The 24,299-nt window shown below is 40.3% G+C and overlaps 1 protein-coding gene across 1 annotated transcript in view; it reads right to left on the bottom strand.

The window, feature by feature from the left end:
- Window positions 1-24,299, bottom strand: part of GLIS3 (GLIS family zinc finger 3) — a gene marked incomplete at both ends in the record, with an annotated part of 172,561 nt that overhangs the window by 9,070 nt on the left and 139,192 nt on the right. Inside the window, 3 exon segments of the mRNA XM_084278078.1 lie at window positions 2,244-2,425; window positions 13,468-13,630; window positions 20,720-20,861. Coding sequence (XP_084134204.1) covers window positions 2,244-2,425; window positions 13,468-13,630; window positions 20,720-20,861 — 487 coding nt within the window.

Genomic DNA, 24,299 nt, shown 5'->3' with positions numbered 1-24,299 from the left:
GAACAATTATTTTTCTGGCATAATAGTATTATTTCCAGAGGAAAGTGAAGAGTCTTAAAATATGATAACATAGATGTTCACTCCAAGAATCTCTTCTAAAAGCAAGAAGCTCTTGTTTATCAAATACAGACCCTTGTTGTGAGAGACGATGAGTATCTGAAAATCCCAGCTACACAGCCCATCCCAAACTCACAGCTGAAATCATGGTCCACATCAGTTTGTGATAGAGTTCTGATCCTACTGAACTGATGAGGACAAAGAGTTCGTTAGAGATATATAATGAACGACTGTCACAGTTATAATTTTTATCAGGCAGGAAGTTAGTGGTGGACATTTATTTCCTCCTCAGTCACCACTCTCCCTGGCAACACCAAGAGAGAATATTTTCTCAGGAAAATAATTCTAACTGCCATTAAGAAAGATACACCATGGGTAAGTAGTCTCTACAGTTATGGTATGTAATAATTCCAGCTGTCATTGGTCTGAAATACTTCAAAATCATGTTCCTGGGCAGTGTATTTCTATCACATCAACTTGGTGAATTACCCAAACATCATGTAATCACTTGGTACATCTAAACGTGAAGAACAAAAGGAAAAAGAGTAAGACAGAGAAATTAATCATGTATTGTACTGTCAGATTGACTTTCAAATGTGAAAAAATAGAAATGTATTTGTTTATTTAAATCTATTTTTTTGTAATTAAAAGATAACTGTTACTCATAGAGCTTCCTGTACAGATACACTAGTACAGATAACCCCTATCAGCTAACATTTTTTAAAAAGAAATGCAACTTTTCTTTTTAACTGAGTATTTTGCATTATTAAAAAAATTTCTTCCACTACTCAGCCAGCGTCAGTCTCAGAAACAGATATGACGTGTTATAGGCACAATTTTAAAGGACAGTTAGATTTCTAGTGCAAAAATGTTCACAGTATCCAAAGCATCCAAAATCAAGTCAGCTATGTCCATGCCCAACAGAGCTTTACTTCACCCTATACTATAAGCACAAAAAGCTTGCTCACTGAAGAGTTTCTGTTGCTGTTCTTTCCTACCTCATGCATCTCTTCTGTCTTGCTTCAGAGCAATACCATTATTCTTGCAGCTTCCCATGTGCTGCAGATGCCTCTGTCTTCAGCTACTTATGCTGAGGTCTCTGTAGCTGTTCTTGGCTGAAGAGCCATGAGTACAAAATAATTCCTAGCCCAATTGCTGCAGATTTCTAGGACCAGTACTGTCTTCTATTATGTCTACAAACACATAGTAAAATGGTATGCAATGGCAGCAAGATGGGAAGTTACCATTCCAGTCTCCAGTCCAGGATAGTTTCAGATTTACTGCCTATAGCAATCCAATAAAAGAGACTAGAGTCTAATGAAGGGAAGAGAGTCACTTCTGCAGCTCACTGAGTCATCTAAGATCATCACTTCCAAACATCTCATGCAGCAAAAAGAAATCGTGAATTTCACAAAAGGAAGGAACAGGACTAGTCTATTATATATTAATCAAGACAAGAAGAACTCTCTCTGACATCACTGTGTATCTGTTGCTGAAAATGACTCAAAAGAAACAATGAAACCCAAACTCTAAACAAAGTTCTTCCAAGAAAATGCAATTTCATAATACAAGTAGCTATTAGATTTAAGGGGATTGCAAGTCTTGGATCTCCTACATCATTTCTTTCCATGCTCTGAGATCTCCATGAAATTTTAAGATACTCAGGCTTTCAGTAAGGTAATCTGTTTAGAACTTGTTTTCTTTGGAAATATTTCAGGCAGTGAAACTCTTCTGAAAAGCCAATTTAAATGTAGTTGACAAGATTAACAGACAAAAATGTCACCATTGCTTGGTAGCAGACTGAGCTAACGTGACTGTAACTACAGCACTTTAAATCATGAACTGCAGGAGACAAACTAACAGAGCTCCCCGCAGGCACTTCTTACATATCAAACAGTCCAGGCTAGTAAGATGGTGTTTTTCTACATTGTAGTGATCTGACCAAGGAAGACTGCAGAAAATCAGCCTGAATAGAAACCTGTAATTCCATGGTAATATGAATAATAATTAGCTAAGCTAATTTTTTTTTTAGGATTTCTGAAGGCAGGGTCCTGACAGCTATTTCCCAGTCTTTCGAAAGGAAAGGTGCCTTAAAAGTACCAATGCCAGCCCCTGAAGCACTTAATTTGAAGTCAAGCAGCAGTAATAAACAACTAACACAAATGATGGAGATTCTTCTTTCTTACCTTGGATATGGAGGCTATTTGGTTGAAAAGGAGGGTTTGCTGCTGGCTGGTATGTCCTTAGAGGCATTCCTGCAGGCTGTTGAAGGAGAGGAGGTTGTGGAGTCTGTCTCTGCATCATGTGAGGTGGAAGTGAAATTCTCTGAGGGCCGATGTGGTGAGGAGAAGGATCCAGAGAAACAAACCTAGGAGTTCAGAATCACAATAGATGAGAGCTAACGATTGTCTCTACTTTACTTAGATCACTATAATGTTTAGCAGTTTGCAGGTACAGACACTTCCAAAAGAGTACTGTTCAGCCTAGCTACAGAGAAGACACATGTCAAATGGTGACATATAATTAGATTTGACAACTGGGAAATTAAAAGCCTGAATTGCACCCTTATCATGGAAAACTCCTTTTAACTTCTATTGGTGTATATAAATCTTAATGAGAGAAGATACCTCACAGGGAATCTGATTTCTGAGATATTGCAAGCTGTTTCATTATAAGGCCTTGTATCAACTGTATCTGTAAATGAACAGCTGTTTTTCCTCACTAGAAGCAAGTGGTCAGTTCATAATGTATATAAGGGCAAGTGTTAAATCATTTCTGGTCGGGCAGTCTGACCACATCAAAATGTTGATCTGGACTCAAAGGATAAAATTACAAGCCTGGCAGAGGAGGGGAACCATTCGGTCTGAACCTGGTGGTGCAAATGCCACAGAGGTTCATCACTCCTTTGAATGTTTTGCACAGACTGGGCACTACTGGTACTACAAGGATACACACTACTTTGAAGATTTCACACAAATATTTTTATAGACTTTATTTTTTTAATTTAATTTTTTTCCACATTTCCTTAAAATGGCATACCTCAAAGTATAATACAAATAGGTGCTTCAGTCATTTTTGTAGATGGAAAGCTGAGGTTGTAAGAATTCTGGCCAGTGCCCCTAGTGACCAAACTGCACAGTAGACCAATGGGATCTAGTCAGTAAATGAAAGCTCAGCCTGGGTTCAGGAACAGCTCAGGGGGCACTCTCTCATTCATGAGAGAGCTGGGAACACCAACAAGAAAGAGCCATGATACCCAAGGTACTTGAGTATCAAGATACTTAGTACTGCAAGAGGGTGACTGCAAACTGATGTGATATTCTTGTTACAGATCAGCCTCTCTCTTCACTCCTAAAAGCAAGTCTCAAGTCTGTGCTGAGCAAGGGCACACACCTACCATTCTCTATTGCGGGTGTACTTGATAGCTGCTGCTAGAAGGTGTTAGTGCTTGAAGTTAATAGAGTCTGCCTGGATCCTACAGGGTGAATCTGGTCTCTGTTCTCCTTAGACTGGACTTAAAAGCACTAGATGACTTTCTTATAACCTAGCAATAAAGAACGTTTTTCCCGCAGAAGTGTAAGGAAGCTGTAATGTCACCATGTATACAAAAGAAGTTGCAACTGCAGTAACAGCGCTAGAGAACACCTCTAGACATGGTCATTGTACAGGTAATAATTGCACTTAAATCCAATTAATCTGATTATGCTGCAGCTCAGAATCAGCATCTGCCACACACTATCTGTGTGATTTTGACTTAATTTGAAACCTACTTACCATGCTTCTAGTAAGCCTGTAATTTGTATTTGGAGTGTAGCAAGTGTCAAGGTGAACTCTAGATAACTCACTTTCCTATGAGAGCTGCATTTTTAGACAGGGTTCGGATGGTCTTTGTGCTGATTTTATATTATCTTAATAAACACATAAATTACTTCATATATGCTATATAGATGGAAGAAATAAAGATGTCATTATTGAGTCCCTGAGTCCTTAATGCATCAAATATTACATTGTTCCATATAGGCAAGCATGCATATGTTTCACAGTAAATCTAGACAATTTTTTTTTTTTTTCAAATAAGTCAGTAGCTAGGTTGAAATAAAAAATATCAGAGGATTTTAAAAAGAGCTACAACTACCTGTCCATATGTCTTCTGGGTCAGAACTGGAGTATAGCTGTCTACAAAAAAATACTATTATTTGCTGACAGAGATAAAGAGCAATGCACAGACAGTCTTTTATCACTACCATTATTGACAAAAATCATAGGACATCATCCTGCATTTTGAAAATTAATTTGAGAAAATTAACCTCCAAAAAAATGGTACTAACTAGCCGTCAGCAACAGGCATAAAGTCCTTTTCAGGAATCAAAGTGAAATGCAGTTTTACAGGTTTCATGTATCATTTAACATCCAAAAAACCCTCCCAACAATAATGCATTATTTTGTATAGCCAAACAGGACTACTTTCTAGTAGACTCTAGTGGTCTTTGTAATGATTTACAGATCACTTAATGAATTTCTGGCTTACTCAGACGGATGACTATAGTTATCTACTTTTACTTCCCTCCTGCCTAACAAGAGAGAAACTTGGACTTGTCTCAGTCCAGATTTGTCCCTGAACAAATCACAGCATGTTACTGGAGGAACTGCAGATCTAATTTTGTTACTGAAACAATCAGGACCAACATGTAACCACTTGGAAACTGCCATCAAGAATTGCGTCCAAACCCTAGAGTCAATGCAGTCAGGAACCAGACAGATTTGTAGAAAGGTGTCCTTTCCTAGGCCTGCTGGGTGCAAAATCAGTAAGCAAGATTGAGGACAAAGTTACCAAAGTTTACCTGCTTTGATAAGTGAGATTAGGAAAAATGGTACATACGCCAGGGTTAATGACCAGTTCCGGTCACAACTACACAGAAAAAAGATTTTACTCTAGCATTTGTTGACTGGAGCTGGCTCAAATGTAAATGACATGCACGGTCTAAGCAATGTGTGGAAAAGGGAGGAAAGAGGAAAGCTAATAGTAATAGTATATTTGTATAGTACAAACAGTGTTTTTCTGTAGTATTTATAACTATTCATATAGTTTATTTTAGCATGGTTGTCCACCTGTAAATGAGCCTGCAAATGTTGCAGTGGGGAACAACCTTTCTGTAACAAGGATATATACAAAGTGTTTCTTCACCTAGAATCTCAAGGGCTCCTTTGAGACTCCTCGATTAAAGTTCTGGCTGTGCTGAACTGCCTAGGCATCAATGGGCTGAAGGGATTCTTTTTGTAGGTGAATAAAATAATGAGAACTGCATGCTAGAGAAACACTTTCTCATTAAACTTCTAACCAAGCACAACTGTCATTGCAACCCAGGACAATGAAGACAGGTATTACAACTGTGATATCAAGTTATCACTGTTCAAGATGATTGGAAACAAGGAAAGCAAGAGGAAGAATACCATTCAAAGCTCTGTCTGACCTATAGTTTCTTTAATGCTGTTCCCTTTTTATTGTAGGAATTTGAGTTTCATCACCTCAAAATTATCTTGGCTGCTGTTCTTTTAGGCTGGCAGTCTTTCATTTGATTTCACACTCACAGCCTTAGGAAGCTCATAAAAGTATATCCAAGCCAAAAGCAGCCAGTTTCTCTGAGAGAATGCTGTAGGAAACAGTGTTGAAAGCTTTGCTAAAATCCAGATAGACAACATCCACAGCTTTTCCCCACTAAACAGGTCATCTTATCATAGAAGGAGATCAGGCTGGTCAAGCAGGACCTGTCTGCCATGAACCTGTCCTTACTAGGCCTGCTTGCTTGTTTTTCCTGCATGTACCTCATAATGACACTCAGGATGATTTGCTCCATAATCTTCCCAGGCACCAAGGTCAAACTGAGAGACCTATAGTTCCCCAGGTTCTCTTTCCGGTCCTTCTTGTGGATGGGTGTCACATTGCTAATCTCCAGGCAACTGGGACCTCCTCAGTCAGCCAGGACCACTCACAGATAATGGGAAACTGCCTGTTGAGCATTTCTGCCAGATCTACCTTGTCTGGCCCCATCCATTGTCACTATGCTACCGGACCCGTCTACCAGAGGACAGACATTGTCCTTAGTTCTCTTTTTATTACTAATGTGCTTTTACAGAAACTTTTTTTGTTGTCCTTAGCATCAGAGGCCAGGTTAAGTTCTAGTTTTACTTCTTCCCTTCTGATTTTTTCCCTGCATAGCCTCACTACTTTTTTGTAATCCTCACAAGTGGCCTGCTCTTTCTTCCAAAGACTATAAATCCTCTTTTTCTCCCTAAGTTGCAGCTCCAGCTCTCTGTTCAGCAAGGCTGGTCTTTTTCCCCAAGGGCTTGTCTTCCGGCACATGGGGACAGCCTGCTCCTGTGCCGTTAAGACTACCTTCCTGAAAAACACCCAAGCTGCCTGACTCCTTTGCCCTTGAGGACTACCCTCAAAGGACATCGTCAACTAGATAAAGTGCAAGTACATGACCAGCCCAGCATTGTCGGACATTGCGCTTATACAGGAATCTCTCGGTGGGCTTCTCCCACCTTCACTGTATGATGTCTACAAGAGTTGTTACCTGCATCCACTTCACAGAGTTCTCAATGATCTCAAAGCTCCCTTCTTAAGGGGAGGACGAAAAGCAGGAAATTGATTGAAGACTGGAGTGCTGATGACAAGCAAAATTTCAGGTCTCATGGATTTCTGTCCTACCTTAAGAGGAAAACCCTTTCACCCACTGTCTGCTTCACTTATCCACCTTCTGAAAGAGAATAGCAACTCCGATCCCCAACAACAGGCTGAGTTTTCCTTTTCATAGAATCATAGAATCATATAGAACCATAGGGGTTGGAAGGGATCTCCAGAGATTGTCAGGTCCAACCCCCCTGCCAAAGCAGGCTCCCTAGCTCATATTGCACAGATAGGCATCCAGATGGGTCTTGAACAGCTCCAGAGATGAGACTCCACCACCTCCCTGGGCAGCCTGTCCCAGGGCTCTGTCACCCTCACTGGGAAAAAGTTCTTCCGCATGTTGGTGCGGAACTTCCTGTGCTCCAACTTGCAGCCATTGCCCCTTGTCCTGTCCCCCAGACCACTGAAAAGGGGCTGGCCATTTCCCCCTGCATCCCATACTTAAGACATTTATAAACATTAATAAGGTCCCCCCTTAGTCTTCTTTTCTCCAGGCTGAACAGTCCCAGCTCACTCAGCCTTTCCTCATAGGGGAGATGCTCCAGGCCTTTAATCATCTTTGTAGCCCTTCTCTGGACTCTCTCCAGGAGATCCCTGTCTTTTTTATACCAGGAAGCCCCGAACTGGACACAATACTCCAGGTGGGGCCTGACCAGGGCAGAGTAGAAGGGGAGGATCACCTCCTTTGTCCTGCTGGCCACATTCCTCTTGATGCACCCCAGGATCCCATTGGCTCTCTTAGCCAGCAGGGCACACTGCTGGCTCATGGCCAACCTGTCATCAATCAGGACCCCCAGGAAGATTTTCTTCAGGAGATTTTGATAAACAAGCCAAAGTACACCAAAAATGTTTGACACAACCAATTTTTCTTTTGAACAGAAAAAAGTGTGGTAAGAAAGTAAATACCAAAACCTCCTTTGGACTGCAGGACAACCACTCTGCTCATTTCATATCCCCTAGGGGGTTATTAAATTTTTTGTTTTCCTGCTTGTACTGTTTAAGAGTTGTAAAAGAAAAAGTTTATTTTTGCTAAATCTAGCAAAACAGGAAGAGACATAGTTTATCTGCCAATAATCCATGCTAGACTATAGCATAAAACGCTAAATATGAAATATGTAACTATGATGGATTTGGCTATGTCTTCATTTTCTGCTTTTTCTCAACTTTGCACTGAAAAGTCAAGCATGTGCCACCATTTAGACAATATGAACCCTTAGAATATCTTCCAATAGGCTTCCAAAATATAAATGGAACATTAAAAGGGAGAATTTGGGTCTTCAGAGGTCATAGGTTTTCTTTGAAAACTTTGTGCTTATGCACAATTTATTGGTTTGCTGCTTTGTTAACTGACTGAGTCCTAATCCTTTGTATTGGGCTGCAACAGTTTGGGAATGTTACGCAGTTGACACAGACAGGAGATTAGGCTTTCACCTCATTATAACTGAGCTTTGGCTCGACAGATGGTAAGTTCCCTGTAGCAGGTTGCTGTCTCTTAAGTGTCCTGAACAGTGCTGTACTTTTTGCAATGCTAAGTGAGAAACAATCTGTGCCACTCCCTCCTGATTGCCTTGGTATTTTTAGACAAATCCAGAAAATTTTACCTTTTATGCATATATTTTTGGGTATCATTACCATCTGGTACCTTCATTGAACAGTTGTAATATTTCATATTAGGGGGGAGCACTGAATATGTATATCTGAAAGAGCTGGAGCAAATAAAACCTAAATCTGCATTTTTATTACACATGTTCTCTCCTTTGATAAATCAAGTTGCTTCTGGGATCCTCTACCTGACTTGCATTCTGTGTACACTGAGTATTGTACTCAGAATGAAAGCAGTGTAGAGATGTGTGTTCCATGTTTGGTTCAGTTTCTCACATTAATAAGACCTAATCAAGTCCACACTCTCCCTCCAATCACCTTGGTAGAGAAAGGTGCAAAGGAAGCCTTCCAGTTATTTCTCTACTCTATGGTGCCTGGAGATGTAGGGTAAGTGCTTATTTCTTTCTGCTTCTGTCACTCGTAGAACTGAGTCTGCTGTCCAAATGGAAGGGGCGCATGACTGGCCCTCAGAGTCTCCAGAACAGCCAGGACATCTTGGACCAGCTTCAATCCAACAAATACAGGCGATTGCATGGGTAAGCGCTGGTCCTTCTGTCCTAGTTCTGGAGTGACCCCAGGCACACACAGTGCAGTCAGAAGCTGCACAACATGGGGGGAACAAATCTCCTGCTTGCACCCATAAATCCTGCAGCCCTCTCAATAAGGACAGTGAGATAAACTAGGTGATTCACACCTTTCTCTCACACTATCTCTGGCACTTTGCCTACTGAAGTGTTCATTCAGTTCACATTTTCACAACTGTCATCACACCCAAATGACAGCCTATTTACAGGGCCCCTAGATGAGTGGACTGTATTAGATTCAAGATCCAAGTTCTGCACTAGCTTTTTCTTTTAAACATTTCCCTTAATTGTACTTAATTTGTAAAGTCTGTAATCAAACCAAAATTGCTACAATAATTTATTTTTCTTTCCTGAATTTAAATTGTAATTTTTCACACTACCTAAATGAACATACTGACACCTTTTTTTTCAAGTCAAAGTAGCTCCACTTATAGGAATTGGCATATAAGGATTTTTAGAGGGACTATATAGAGTTAACTTATGAGAAAGGAATGTATCACACTGTTTTTTATTATTGTTATTCTGTAGAGTGAGTATTGTAGTATCCCGAGGCCTGTAACTCATTCAAGGACTTACTTAACAAGTTATGTCATACTCCAAATGTGTCTGCTATGATCCTACACCAGCAACTGCTGGTGTAGTAATGGACTAGTAAGATTACTGTCTTTCATCATGTAGGACCATTAAAAGGACTGAGGACCATTAAAAAGGATTTAAGGGCCCTGAGACACACAGTATGAGGATCTGGAGCACAGGTAGTGTTTTCCCCCATCATTCCTACTGCAGGGATTAGGGAGGGATGGAATGAGAAGAGCCAGGAAATTAATACCTGGCTCAGAGCATGGTGTGAGAAACAGAACTTTGGGTTCTTTGACAATGGGCTGGCTTGAGCCTCACCAGCCTTGCTTTCTAGGGATGGGGAACACTTATGCCCAAGGGGCAGAAGAATACTGTCAAAGAAGCTAGCAGGGCTCATTAACAGAGCTTTAAACTAGATGAGAAGGGAGAAGGGGACAGGGCCAGGCTAGATGGAAAAAAGCCTGGGTGTGGTGGTCGAGGTACTGAGGGATGGTGTGCTGGCAATGACCTCTGGTCAGCCACCCTAGTTAACCAGGGGGATAGTGTGCTAATTCAGAGTAGAGGTGTAACTACTACTGATGGGGTAGGTAACTTAACCAGACGACACCTGGGAAGCAAGGCTTCCCTTAGGAGTGTAACAAGATCAGTAGACCAGCTGAAGTGCATCTACACCAATGCATGCAGCATGGCTAACAAACAAGAGGAATTAGAATTCCTTGTAACTAAAGGAGACTATGATGTGATTGCCATCACAGAAACGTGGTGGGATAATTCACATGACTAGAGTGCTGCAATGGCTGGTTATAAACTATACAGGCATGACAGGCTGGGTAGGAGAGGAAGTGGGGTACCCTTCTATGTCAGAGAATGCTTTGGCAACATGGAGTATGGTGAAGACGGGGTTGAGTGTCTCTGGGTAAGAATCAGAGGAGCACAAAATCAGGAAGATATAGTGATGGGAGTCTACTACAGACTACCTGACCAGGATGAGGAAGCTGATGAGTTATTTTTCAAACAACTAGGAGAAGTCTTGTGATCACTAGCCCTCATCCTTATTGGGGACTTCAACTTACAGGATGTCTCCTGGAGGTACAATACAGCAGGGAGGAAGCAGTCTAGCAGGTTCCTGGAGTGTTTGGAAGACAACTCCTGACCCAGCTGGTGAATAAACCAGCCAGGGAAGGTGCCCTGCTGGACTTGTTGTTTGTAAACAGAGAAGGCCTAGTGAGGGATGTGAAGGTTGGAGGATGCCTGGGGCATAGTGATCATGAGCTGATAGAATTCTTGGTACTAGATGTAAGGAAGGGAGACAGCAGAACAAGCACCTTAGACTTCCATAGGGCTGATTTTGGACTATTCAGAAAGATGCTCGATAAGATTTTATGGAAGGCGGCCCTTGAGGGCAAAGGAGCCCAAGAAGGTTGGTTGCTCCTCAAGAAGGAAATCTTGGTGGCACAAGAACAGGCTGTCCCAGTCTGTTGGAAGAGGAGTCAGCGAGGAAGAAAGCCAGCATGGCTGAGTAGAGAGATCCAGGAAGATATTCGGGAAAAGAGGGAAAAATATGATCTTTGGAAGAAAAGGCAGGTGTAGTGAGATAATGTAGGGAGAAAATCAAAAGGGCTAAAGCTGAACTGGAACTTAGACTGGCCAGTTCTGTAAAAGATAATAAAAAATCCTTCTATAGGTATATTAACAGTAAAAGGAGGGTCAAGGAGAATCTCCAGCCCTTATTGGATGCTGAGGGAACATTAGTGACATGGGATGAAGACAAGGCTGAGGTCCTTAACTCCTTCTTTAACTCAGTCTTTAATAGTAAAGATGGTTATTCCCTGAGTACTTATCCTTAGGAACTGGCTGACAGGGAGGGGAAGAATAACAAAGTTCCCAAGGTTCAGGAGGAAATGATTAGTGACCTACTTGGCCAGTTAGATACCCACAATTCAATGGGGCCAGATGAGATTCACCAGAGGGTGCTGAGAGAGCTGTCAGATGTGCTTGCCAAACCCCTTTCCATCATCTATCAGAAATCCTGGCAGACTGGAAAAGTTCCACTCAACTGGAGGCTGGCAGATGTGACACCCATATATAAGAAAGGTCGGAAGGAGGATCCGGGGAACTACAGGCCTGTCAGTCTGACCTCAGTCCCGGGGAAAATCATGAAGAGGGTCATCTTGGGAGCTATCATGCAGCACATGTATGATGGCCAGGGGATGAGGCCCAGCCAACATGGGTTTACAAAAGGTAGATCCTGTTAAACTAACCTGACCACCTTCTATGACAAGGTGGCCTGTTTAATGGACAAGGGGAAGGCTGTGGATGTGGTCTACCTGGACTTCAGTAAAGTCTTTGACACGGTTTCTCACAGCATTCTGATTGAGAAACTGGCTGCCACTGGCCTTGACAAGTGGACCCTCAGCTGGGTTAAAAACTGGCTGGATGGACGGGCCCAAAGGGTGAATGGAACAAAATCCAGCTGGAGGTCGGTCACAAGTGGCGTCCCCCAGGGCTCAGTCGTGGGTCCAGTTTTGTTCAATATCTTTATCAGTGAACTCGATGAAGGGATTGAATGCTTCCTCAGTAAGTTTGCAGATGACACTATGGTGGGAGGAAGTGTTGATCAGCCTGAGGGTAGGGAGGCTCTTCAGAGGAATCTGAACAGACTGGACCGATGGGCTGAGACCAAAGGGATGAAGTTTAACAAGCCCAAGTGTAAAGTGCTGCACATGGGACATAACAACCCCATGCAGTGCTACAGGCTTGTGGGAGACTGTCAGGCCAAGAAGGACCTGGGAGTGTTGGTTGACTGCAGGCTGAATATGAGCCAGCAGTGTGCCCAGGTGGCCAAGAAGGCCAATGGCATCTTGGCTTGTATCAAAAACAGTGTGGCCAGTAGGTCTAGGGAGGTAATTGTGCCCCTGTACTCGGCATTGGTGAGGCCGCACGTTGAGTATTGTGTCCAGTTCTGGGCTCCTCACCATAAGAAGGACATTGAGGTCCTCGAGCAAGTGCAGAGAAGGGCAGCCAGGCTGGTGAAGGGGCTGGAGGGCAAATCCTATGAGGAGCACCTGAGAGAGCTGGTGATGTTTAGCTTTGAGAAGAGGAGGCTGAGGGGAGACCTTATCACCACCTACAGCTACCTGAAGGGAGGTTGTAGAGACAGGGGCGATGGTATCTTCAGCCAGGTGACAGAAGATAGGACAAGGGGAAATGGCATGAAGCTGTGCCAGGGCAGGTTTAGATTGGATATTAGAAAAAAAATTTTTACTGAAAGAGTTGTCAAGGTGTGGAACAGGCTGCCCAGGGAGGTGGTTGAGTCACCTTCCCTGGATGTGTTTAAAAGAAGAGTAGATGAGGTACTTAGGGATATGGTTTAGCTTAGGATGGGAATGGTTGGACTTGATGATCTTCAAAGGTCTTTTCCAACCTTGTGATTCTAATTTATGCCTGTAGTAACTATTGATCTGTCAATCTGTTATTTAATCTCAGACTGGTGTACAGACTGGTGTACACATCTGTTGGTCAAAGATTACCTATTGGTTACAAAATGCCAAGGAAGAAAGAAAAAAAAAAAGCCAGTTTCACACGGAAATACTTAATATTGAGAGAATTTTGACAGAATGTGACTGTCCTACCACAAATAAATTGAAACATGAATCTCGGGGCTCCCATTCTGTAAAGTATGGACAGGGTCCTCTGCCATTTAATGTCCCAGCCAATATGACTTTCCTTGCTGGGGTCATTGGTGGAGATCAAGAGGGGATTGGAGGAAGTCCCTGAAATGGAGATGTATGGGCCTCTCCATCCCCTGGTAAACTCATACCCTGAGCAATTGCTACCCAGGGGCTGCCACCTACAACTTTTTGCATACCAACAACTCAGTTTCCACCCAGCCTGGCAGCTTTGAAGACAGTCCTGCCCCAGGCTCATTGTGGGAAAAGCAAGGGACAGTCTTACCTCTCTGAGTCTGCAGCTGAGAGAAAAGGTAACTGAGTGGGAGGATGGAGAGGACTGTGCTGTATGTTATGTCCTGGGGAGGGATGGCTGCTGGGGTGGGACAAGGACACTGCCACAGCTGCTGTTCCACTTCGACTTGTCTGTGTGCTGGGGAACACAGCGACTGAAAGCAAAAGGAGAGAAATAACCCTCATCAGGCAGGTGATAGCACTGATAACCGACCACATACTAATGCCTAACACCTTCTCTAAAACTGCCAATTCTTAGCAACTAACTGATTCATCTTAAGTGTTATTTTCTATCTGAAGGGAAAAATGCATTGCAAATAGCTAAATAATCTTTGCTGTTTCGAAATTATATTTTCATAAAACCAGGCATGACATAGCTGTTCTCCGTGTCTTAGAAAATTTGTCTGAATATGGCTGCAAATCTTCCACAGCTTCCTGTTGTAGGAAAAGGTAGAAAATGCTTCCTAAGTTATAGATTTTTAGAGCTAGTGAACACACAGCACTGTTTTGCAAATAGTAAAATACTTTCTATATTCCCCTCCAGCTTTAAAAATTCCAAATTTCTCGAAGAGGTCAATCAAAACTCAAATACTGCTATTATTTCTCCCATATTCCCCAATAATGCATAAAAAATTTAAACTAGCATTAACAGTTTTGTAATTTTTTGAGTTTGTTCTTTTATATGTTCCAAATAAGGAAAGGTCCTGGATGATTAAATAAAAAGCAATACAGGACTCCCTTTGAATTTTCGAATTAGTCGATCCCAAATCCTGTAATCTCATTTTCAGAAGTTCTTCAAATCAAGCAGTAAGAAGGTAAAACATAGATTACCAAATCCCTCTGGAAATCCAGTAACTCAATTATTTTTACCAACATCTGTGTCAGGAAGTTTGATGTGATGTTGAGTGGCAGCCAAACACATGCTCTTAAATATTTTATGAACCCCGAGAACAAATTAGATAGGCTGCCTTACAACATGAAAATGATCTCTCACTGTCTGGTTGTCGTATCTTCCAGTCTCTTTATATAACAGAGTTGTTTAGTCCTAGTTTACAGAATAAATTCTACCTATAAAACTAACTTTATGTTAGTGAATATGCTGGAGCTAATTATTCAAATTTACTGATAAAATCCCAGAATTTAAACCAGTTCCGCAAAGGGCATTGTCACCGGGAAAAGACCTAACCAGGTTAAAATACCTGCATGGATGTGAACACTACTTTAGGAGTAACCCCACCATAGATGTGTCTTTAAGCAATGGACAAGAAATTTACTACTGCACAGAAGAAAAAATCGGAAATGCTTCATGCACTTGAGAGCATTATCTCCATATATTCTTCTCTCTCACCTCCTCTCAGGATCCCATACTTCCTTACGGGACTTCGTGGCCAGGAATATAGGAGCATGTGCTCTGTTGAGCCCTAAAGAGTTTAGCCCAGCAAATGTAAAGCATACTGCCTGTGTTGCTTTGATCCTGCCCAGCTCATCTGTAAATCTGAAGACTCTATTGTGCGTAAAACTTAATAAGACATCATTCATTAAGAAGTAGAGTACAAGTCAAAACCATATTATAAAAATAGTAAGCCTATCTCCAAAAGGGGTCTGTCATATGGACCATCTGCATTGATGGTCTCTACATCTTTCTTCAGATATTCTGCAGGCAGATCAAAGATACTTGAGGCATTCAAGTACTAGAGGCACCTAGAAAGCTGGAGAGTTTACCAAGTTCACCCACTCATGATAGTTGGATAGAAGAAGAAAAGAAGTCTAGGAAAACTGTACAGTAATCCAGCCTTGTTTTGATATCTCTTCAATGAATCTCTGTCTTTTGGATCCCTTACTTTAAATATGTAAAAAATTAAATGCTTAGAATGTGAGGTGGTCCTGTGGTAAAGATCTTTCACGTGTAAAAATTGTCCTAAGACACTACACCATCTACTAATATTTCCCCCAATTCCACAGCTCAGAAAATAGGAGCGGAAAATTAAGAATCTCCTTGAAGAACTGCCATCTGAGTCAGAATAAAAATAGCAAAGTTAGTTTATAGGTAATAATAGGCCTCTGATAAAAATGGTCTGTGCTGAAAGCTTCACAACTGCTATGTAAGATATTCTCAAAGCAGCCTATAATATAAAGAAGAAAAGCATGTGGTTCAAATTTTTGAACATCCTTTGATCTCTTCACTGAGCTTGACATGATTAACATTTTCTAGCCTTGTTGCTCGATACTTGCAATGATGGACAGCAGAGTATTAGCTAAGAAAGGTGGACATGATGGAAACTGCTGTAGTTTCTGAGATTAAGAAACAATTAAATCCATGAAGCAATAAAGTAGGGTCTGGATTTGGATGTAAAGTTGTTCCTGCCATGGCATCTTTATATCACATGCCTGCCTTTGAAGACAGGCTCTTCTCTTTTAGTGGACTGCAATTTCTGAAGATCTGTTTCATCATGAAGGAGGGAACTATAAATAGTGCAGTTGCCTTGTCATTTACAATGTTTGTACCAATTCATCAGTATATTGTCTCCTCTTCATAACGTCAACCCAACCATTACACAAATTTTAGGAGATACATTAAGCTCTTTCAAAATGGAAATTATAAACTCAGAAGTAAAAGTGGTGAATAAAAGGACAAGTCTGAAGGCAAATAAACTATCCTCCCTCAAACAGCTAAAATATTAACACTTTTCAATCCTCTGTGATGTGTGTATGGACATACCTTGTAACACAACACATTTAGTAGGAGTTCTGGATATTAATGCCATGCTTAAATTCAGCCAAAACGGTGACAACTGAGATCCTCTTTATTGTTGTTACCCTACTACTCTAACATTATCCTAGACATAAACTCCTTTGGGAATGAATTTTTTCTCATTATGTGTGTAGAGCACCTAGCTCAGTATTATTTCATTGGGGAAAAAAATCACACAAGGAGAAGTGTTATGTATGTTAAGCATATGTGAAGTCATAGGCATAAAAGTAGTTAAGTCAAAGTTTCCCAGTAGTGGAGCATAGAACTTGATATTGCAAAACTTTCTCTAACTTTCCTGATGCAATTTTTTCTTTTCCAACCTGCAGAGAAAATCATGCATTTGACAAGTTTTACTAATGCTGTTTGCTTGCTCTGGAGCAAACAAATTATGATATTCAGGAACCATAAATTAAATAAGCATTCTGTTTTATTCTTAAATATGAAATGGTCAAGTTATAACAAAACACTGGCATAATTTTTTTTCTATTAATACGATTATACTCAATTCAGGTATCTTTTATAGAGTAACAAAGACCATAAGACAAAAACCATCTACACAGTCTTAACTAAGTAATAGATATGTAATCAAAAAGATTATTGTTGTATTTCATTTACAACACAGAATCATAGAATGATTTGGGACGGAAGTGATCTTAAAGATCATCTAGTTCCAATTCCCTGCCATGGGCAGGGACACCTATCACTAAATCAGGTTACCCAAAGCCCCATTGCACCTGGCCTTGAATACTGCCAGGGCAGCCACAGCATCTCTATGAAACCTCTGCTGCTGCCTCATCACCCTCACAGGGAAGAGTTTCCTCCTTTTACCTAATCAAAATCTACCATATTTCAGTTTAAACCCATTACACCTTGTTCTATCACTACATGCTATCACTACACCCTGTATCTGTGTTTGCAGATTCTGTACTTTCACAGTAAAAAGAAATGGTGATCACTACAGGCATTGTTCTACTTTGGTAAGTGGAAATGGACTAGCATCTAAATGTCTACTTTTGTCATCTCTAATATATTTCTAACAGTTTGCTTTCAAAACATTTATTCTGTAGATCTCTTAGGAAAGAAGAAAAGCTACCTTTGCTTTAAATGTGGATAAACAATAAGAAAAGTAACCTTTATGTGAGAAAAGTTTGATTTAATGGCATTGGAAGAATGTAAATCTATTCCTATTTCTGTGTGAAAAGTAGCACAGACACATTTCAGCTAATAAGCTTTATCTTACAGATCTCAGTGAAAGTTACATATTTTATTTTTCAGAAAAGTCTCAGAGTTTTTATTTATATTTAGAAAAACATGTTGTTTACAGAGAAATTTGAAGGGTAGCTTCTGTGAGGCACGATGCTTAAGCTTTCATAGGTTTTGCTTTTCTGTCCTTGGGGCATGAATAATTTTAATGTTGTCATTTCAGTAAAATAATTCCTTCTCTATTGGAGTTATCTCACTGAAATAGAATATAATGATTTAACAGTCCTGATGAGTATTTAATGAAACAATTAATTTCACCTGGATTGGGTGGTTGTGTAAATAAAGTGATATGGATTCATCTATACTGGACATAATACCCTCAATCAATTAAAGTGAAACAACACAAGCAAATAGAACAATGAGAAATTTCCCAGGCTGTGAACACAAGTAAGGGAAAGAAGTTTATTACTTACAGAGAAATTAATGCTAATAAAAGTGTTTTGATTAACACTATACAAATTGCTGCACAATAGGAAGCAGTGCCAAGTAAGAAAAAAAATACCCAAAATAAAGTCTTGTATCACAGAATGGCTCAAAGAACATCCATAGTTAGCAGCGCTGTAAATGCTAAGTACTGAAAGTCAAGGCATGAATGAGGTTACAAAAAGTAATGCCACAGTCTCAGAGGCTGTCTATGGGACATTGTGGTTGCAGACAATTGCCAGCTAAGGGCTGGCTGGAGGCAATAGCTTTACTTGGCTCAGGATCCTGACAAGTCACAGGGCAGCAGTGTGTTCAAGCTGCTGACGGCCTAGTTTTGGATTGACCTAGCAGCTGGAGTTCAGTCTGGAAGTTAAAGTGCTAAAAGAGTGAGAGGTCAACAGGTTCCAGTGGAAATATCCTTTGAGAATGTCCTCAGTTTCTGATAACTTGCTCTCAGCTCATCTAATACTGGCTGGCTTTCACCCTATCTAGGGATTTAAAAGGTGTTGTGGTTTTTGTGGCAAGGCTTTGGTGGTGGGGCTGCAGGGGTGGCTTCAGCAAGAAGTTGCTAGAAACTTCCCCTAGGTCTGACAGAGCCAATACCAGTTGGCTCAAGGCAAGATCTGCCACTGACCAAGGCCGAACCAATCAGCAACAGTGGAGCACCTCTGTAATAACATATTTAAGAGACAAAAACCTGCAAGTGGCCACCAGAGAAAGTAGTGAGAAGATGTGAGAAACTTTGCTGACACCAAGGGTAGTGAGAGAGGAGGTTCTTCAGGCACTGGAGGAGAGATTCCCCTTCAGTCCATGGAGAAGACCATGGTGAAGCAGGCTGTCCCCCTGCAGCCCATGGAGGATGATGGGGAGCAGAGATCCCACCTGCAGCCTGTGGAGAACCCCACACTGGAGCAGATGGAGACACATGAAGGATGCTGTGACCCGGTGGAAAGCCCACACTGGAGTAAGCTCCTGGGGGACATGAAGTCCATGAAGAGAGGGGCTCACACCAGAGCAGATTTTCTGGGGAGAACTGTGACCCTATGTGAGACCATTTCAGAGCAGTCTGTTCTTGAAGGTCTGTACACCATGGGAGGGACCCACACTGAGGAAATTGGTGAAGAGCTGAAGCCCCATGGGAAAGGACTCATGCTGGAGAAGTTTGTGAAGGATGTCTCCCGTGGGTAGAATCCCACACTGGAGCAAGGGAAGGGTGTGAGGATTTCCCTTGTAAGAAGAAAGGACCAACACAGACAACTTGTGATGAACTGACCAAAACCCCCACTCCCTGTCTCCCCCTGTGCCACAAGAGGAGGGGAGGAAGGGAGAGAAATTATTAATAAAGTTGATCCTGGGAAGAAGGGAATGTTGGGGGAAGTGTTTTAAGATCTGTCTTTACTTTTCATCCTGCTCTGGTTTCAGTGTGTGAATGTGTGTAAGAAATTCTATGGGATTTTTAAAATTCTGTATTCAATCTGTTTTGCCTTTGATGTTAGTTGCTGAATGATCTCTCCCTGTCCTTACCTCAACTCCTAAGCCTCTCAATATATATTTTCTGCCCTGTCCAGACGAGAAGGGGAGTGATAGAGTGACTGTGGTGGCATCCAGCCTCCAGCCAGGGTTAAACCAACATAAAAGGAAAAGCCAGGTTTTTATTCTTAGTTTTGCACATTACAGTGGTTAATACCACTGTACTGTGGCATTATTACTTTTTTAATTTCATCATTCCTCACTATCCAACTCCCTCTCAAATTACAATATAAAGTAGCAACTATAATCAACACCATGTTAATGATCTTTAAAATCTGAAATTTCCTTTAGCTTTCAAGTAACACATGCCACTCTCAGCCGATACTCAGATTAAGCCATTTAAATGTTAACATACAAGTAATACAATTTTATAATTTAGGATACAGTCAAAGACAGCTTTAAATTTGCTGAGTTTTGTCATACAAGCCTACGGCATCACCAACTATTGTGTAGCTCACAGCAGCTCTGACAAAAACATACCATATAATTAATAGGTTTACAAGCCTCTCAGTAAAATAAAACCACTTATTCATGTGGCCACTTCATATAACGTTATTTTCATCACTGCACAAAGTTCACCCAATTCTTTCATTTCCTACATCTGGTCCTCAAATAAATTTGAACTTCTAGAAGATATAATGTATTCTGCAGGACAGTTAAAACCAGCTTTGAGATGTTCATAATCATACTTATCAAACGTGTCAAATTTAGCTTAAGCGTAAACAACAATTGTTCATTTAGCCAGGTATGATAGTGTTAGGTATTCTAGTATGAAAATCTCAGATAATTAACTATAACAATAAACCAAGATTATCACATTTATAGCATAAATGTATTTATTAGCATAATCATAATCATAATGTGAGAGCTGATAATGTAGCATTTAACCTCATTAATGTAGATCTATTGGAAAACTGGTATGTGATCCATAATAAGGAAGCAGAAAAATGCTACTTTGGTTTTAAATGAAGCTTAATGAATTCAAGATGTCTACAAGGAATAGTAGAGGTGAGTTGCTAGCAGAAATGAAATACCTATAAATTAAAAATATTGCACTTTGTTGTAGTATGTCTTTTCATGGATAAAACACATTTTTTTCTGCCTCTCTTTAAAAAAAAGTGTAAAAATCTGTTGAAATCTTGCATTTTATAGTACTCTGCAGATTCTGTCCTCATGAGATAAGTATCAAATTTAGAGTACACCCTACTCTGAAAAATCATCCCTAATCTAAAGTAAGCAATAATACAATGGGCTGTTTATCTGTCTTTTTCTATACCTGGATAAACATTATGAGCAGGCCCTGGAGAGTGTCCCATTGTATTATCTGCAGCATTATGTGGTGATGGAGCTGGCTGGAGAGGCTGGATTGGAAGGCAGTCATTCAGTATGTCCTGGCCAAGCTCTGAGCTTGACCGCAACTGAAACACAAGAGATAAAAAAGGAAAAATTATTATAATAGAGACACGCACACAAAAAAGGGAATAAGTTGCAAAATATCATTGCCTCTGAAAAACTGTAATGAGAAATGTTAAGGGAGTTAGAGAAAGAAATGGAGCACATGCAGAATTATTGTCTTCTGAATTCTGCTTAATACCCTTCCAGTATAGAAGGTATTTTTTGAATCTGAAGAAGGAAACTCTTCCAGTTGCTTAACAGGACTGTACTCAGAACAAGGGCTACTCATACAGATAAGACCTCAGACAGATAAACTAATAAGCATTGTTGTCATACACTGAAAAAGAGAAAAGAATATCCTCATTCATGGATAATGGAGATCTATCAAATGTTTGATGTCTCTTATATCAGCAGAGGGATACTATAAATAATACAAATATTTTCTGTCTGGTTTAGTGCCCTGAACTTGCTCACTGAAAGACCAAAGGTCTCGTGCAAAGGTACTTGTGGCAGGGGAAACAATGGGCTGGGAGTGAGGAGTGGTATCCTTCAAGATGGTCAGGATGGAAGTGGTACCACTTTATACGGACCAAAGTTGTCTCAAGGACACATCATGAGTAGGACTTCATTTTTTCACATTATAGCTTAACTGAACTGAAATGGAGTGCTCTGTCACTGCCACTAATCCCAGCTGCATTTGTGGCCACCTGCCAAGTACCTGGTTCCCCAACAGCATGGATGTTTATCTGTCTGAAACAGTAGAAAAATCACTCTGCAAACAATTAATAAACAAATTCATATGAAGAGTTTTCCTTACAGAGGTCACCTGTCTCAGGTTGTTTCCTCTTTTTTTTTTTTTTTTTGTAAGGGACTGACCAATTATTTATGAGTAGATACACACGCAGATGAAACAGTGAGCAGAATAAGGAAAAGAGAACTAAATATTTACACATTAGTTGCAAATATTAAGTAACAGCAACACCCTATTTTGCACATTTTTCTATTTTGCACTGTTCAGGAAGTTTGCTTTGCATTTGCAAATCCTTTGATACTGAGAACAAGTCTATCACAATAACTTGTGCTGACATAAATTTTCTGGCTTCCCCAATAATCAATGCTTATAAAAACAAACAAAGCCCAGGATCAACAACAGAAAGCCAAAAAAAGTGAAAAAAACCCACTGGGAGACAGCTGTGATCTGATTTCTGAAGAAAGGTCTTAACCCATGCATTGGTTATTATTGATTCATATTTTCAGCCACAAGGGCTAGAAATACACACTTTATAAACTTACCTTCACACACAGGTATTTGTATGTTAGAATATGTAATTTTAGAGTGGCAATGTATGAATTTAACATACACATAATGAAATATTCTGAGCAAGAGGTGCGTATTATGCTGATTTGTGCAACTGCAGACACACACTGTTAATTCAAATTGCCACTAAAAATACTACCATTGGCCTTCTATAAACTCTCACCGGACAGCTGGTGCTGGGAATAACTCTTTTATTGCAGGGTAGACATGCAAGTTGCTCTTCATGAGTAACTGCTGTTGCCACATTGGAAAGTGTAAGACGTAAGGGGTAGAGGACCTCTTCTCTACTAAGAGAAATGGGTAAGCTTCCTTTTAGCAGAACCAGCCATTAGACACAGCGGATTGCCAAACCAGACACAACTTCTGGAAAACTCCATTGTCCACTATTACTGTTTTCTCTTGAGAGAGTCAGCAACCAAGCTGGGTCCTCCTTCTGCAGATCTACGGCTTGTGGTCTGTGCAATGGTTTTCCAGACATTTCCTCTGCATCATTAACAGGGCTGACATAAGTTGTGGTATTTTTGGAAGTAAACAAGCTGCAAAAACTAGACTCTGTTTGAAATACAGATGATCAAGGCAGGTTAAAAAATGCCTCTATCTCAGTCAAATATTTTTTGTGTACTTTATAAACAACCTTAAATAAAAAGTTTCAACTGAAATGAATGCTTTGCATTTTGTCAAGAGCAGGGTAATTTGAATTATGATTTCTCTTTAGTATGTGAAGAAACACAAAGCAGACAATTAAAAGACAGATGATCTTAAGAAAATTAAGCATACATCCATTGCATCCATAAAATTTTATCATAGCTTAAAAATACAATACAGGAAAATAATAGTTGACCGGATCTAACTGCTGCAGTCTGTTTCTTGTTTTTCTCTAAGGACAATGCATTTCTTTTTCAGCCTAGACTTATCAACCAGCTGCAAAAGACAGCTGACACTCCTTGGCTTCTGCATAAATTATATCCTTCACAAATCTCCCAGCATCCTGGCTATAATAAATTGCTTCCCCCATGATCAACTTGCTTCCTTCGTGATCACTCAGCTGATCACCAGTACAACCACACTGCAACTGAAAACTTGACAATCTATTTTTGAAAACTATAAGATTAGACAGCTACCTCACTGAACGATGAAATCGGTAACTGACATTTTTGTTAGGCTGAGCAGACATTTTCTGTGTCCTGTAACATAGCCTAAGTTTACGGTTGACCAAGACGCACGTAAACAACGAACTCTTCAGCTTATTTATAGCTTCTTCATATGAAATAGTTTTTCTAAAGAATAGATTTTCAATTTTAATAGCTCAGTCATATGGTAGACTTGTGAGCTTTTCTATTTGGAAACCTGAGACATTCCCATTATCACAATGTGGCATTTTTTTTTTCTAATACACAGTAAAAATACACAAAATAAATCAGCGTCAGTTGTGATTTACAATTTTTCTACTTCTGTGGCAATCAATCAATGTTTATCAGCTTTCTGGATAATGGCTGGAAATTCTATTCCTGTGCAGTTTAGATATGATTAAATAATAATCAAATAGTAAATGTTACAAGCATAAGTAATAAGAAGAGAGTAAGATTGTACATTCTTCAATTTTAAATTTCATTGTATTTGAGTCCAAAAGCAGAGACACATGTGGATTTGATGTATGACACAATTCCAGAGAAAATGTCTCCTTGAAAGCCAAGATCATTGGTATATTTCTATAACCAATGTCTGTATTTTGTGAAATCTGTATTTTTTTCTGTAACTTGGAAACTTGATATATTCTTCAGCATTATTCCAGTTCAATAGAAATCAGACACCATCAGGGAAAACATCAGAAATGTGTCTAAAAATATGTAAAGGGTGAGTGTCAGGAGGACGGAGGAAGATGGAGGATGGAGCCAGGCTCTTCTCAGTGATGTCTAATGATAGGACAAGGGGCAATGGGTGCAAGATGGGGGATTGGAGATTCCCCATGAACTTGCTTCTTGTCCTCAGATTAATTAGCAATTCTTCAGCAAATTTCAAACTCCTCCAGTCATTCAAACATGCCAGTTATGTCATGAAATTACAGCGTTTTAAATCTTGCTTTCGTGAAGGCAGCCTTGATGGACTATATGTATGCTGTGCACCCAGTGGTCTATTTCCACGT

This window comes from Gallinula chloropus (assembly GCF_964237585.1).
Source record: "Gallinula chloropus genome assembly, chromosome: Z".
Lineage (NCBI taxonomy): Eukaryota > Metazoa > Chordata > Aves > Gruiformes > Rallidae > Gallinula > Gallinula chloropus.
The sequence above is the reverse complement of the archived record's forward strand: the minus strand, read 5'-3'. Positions and strand labels throughout refer to the sequence as shown.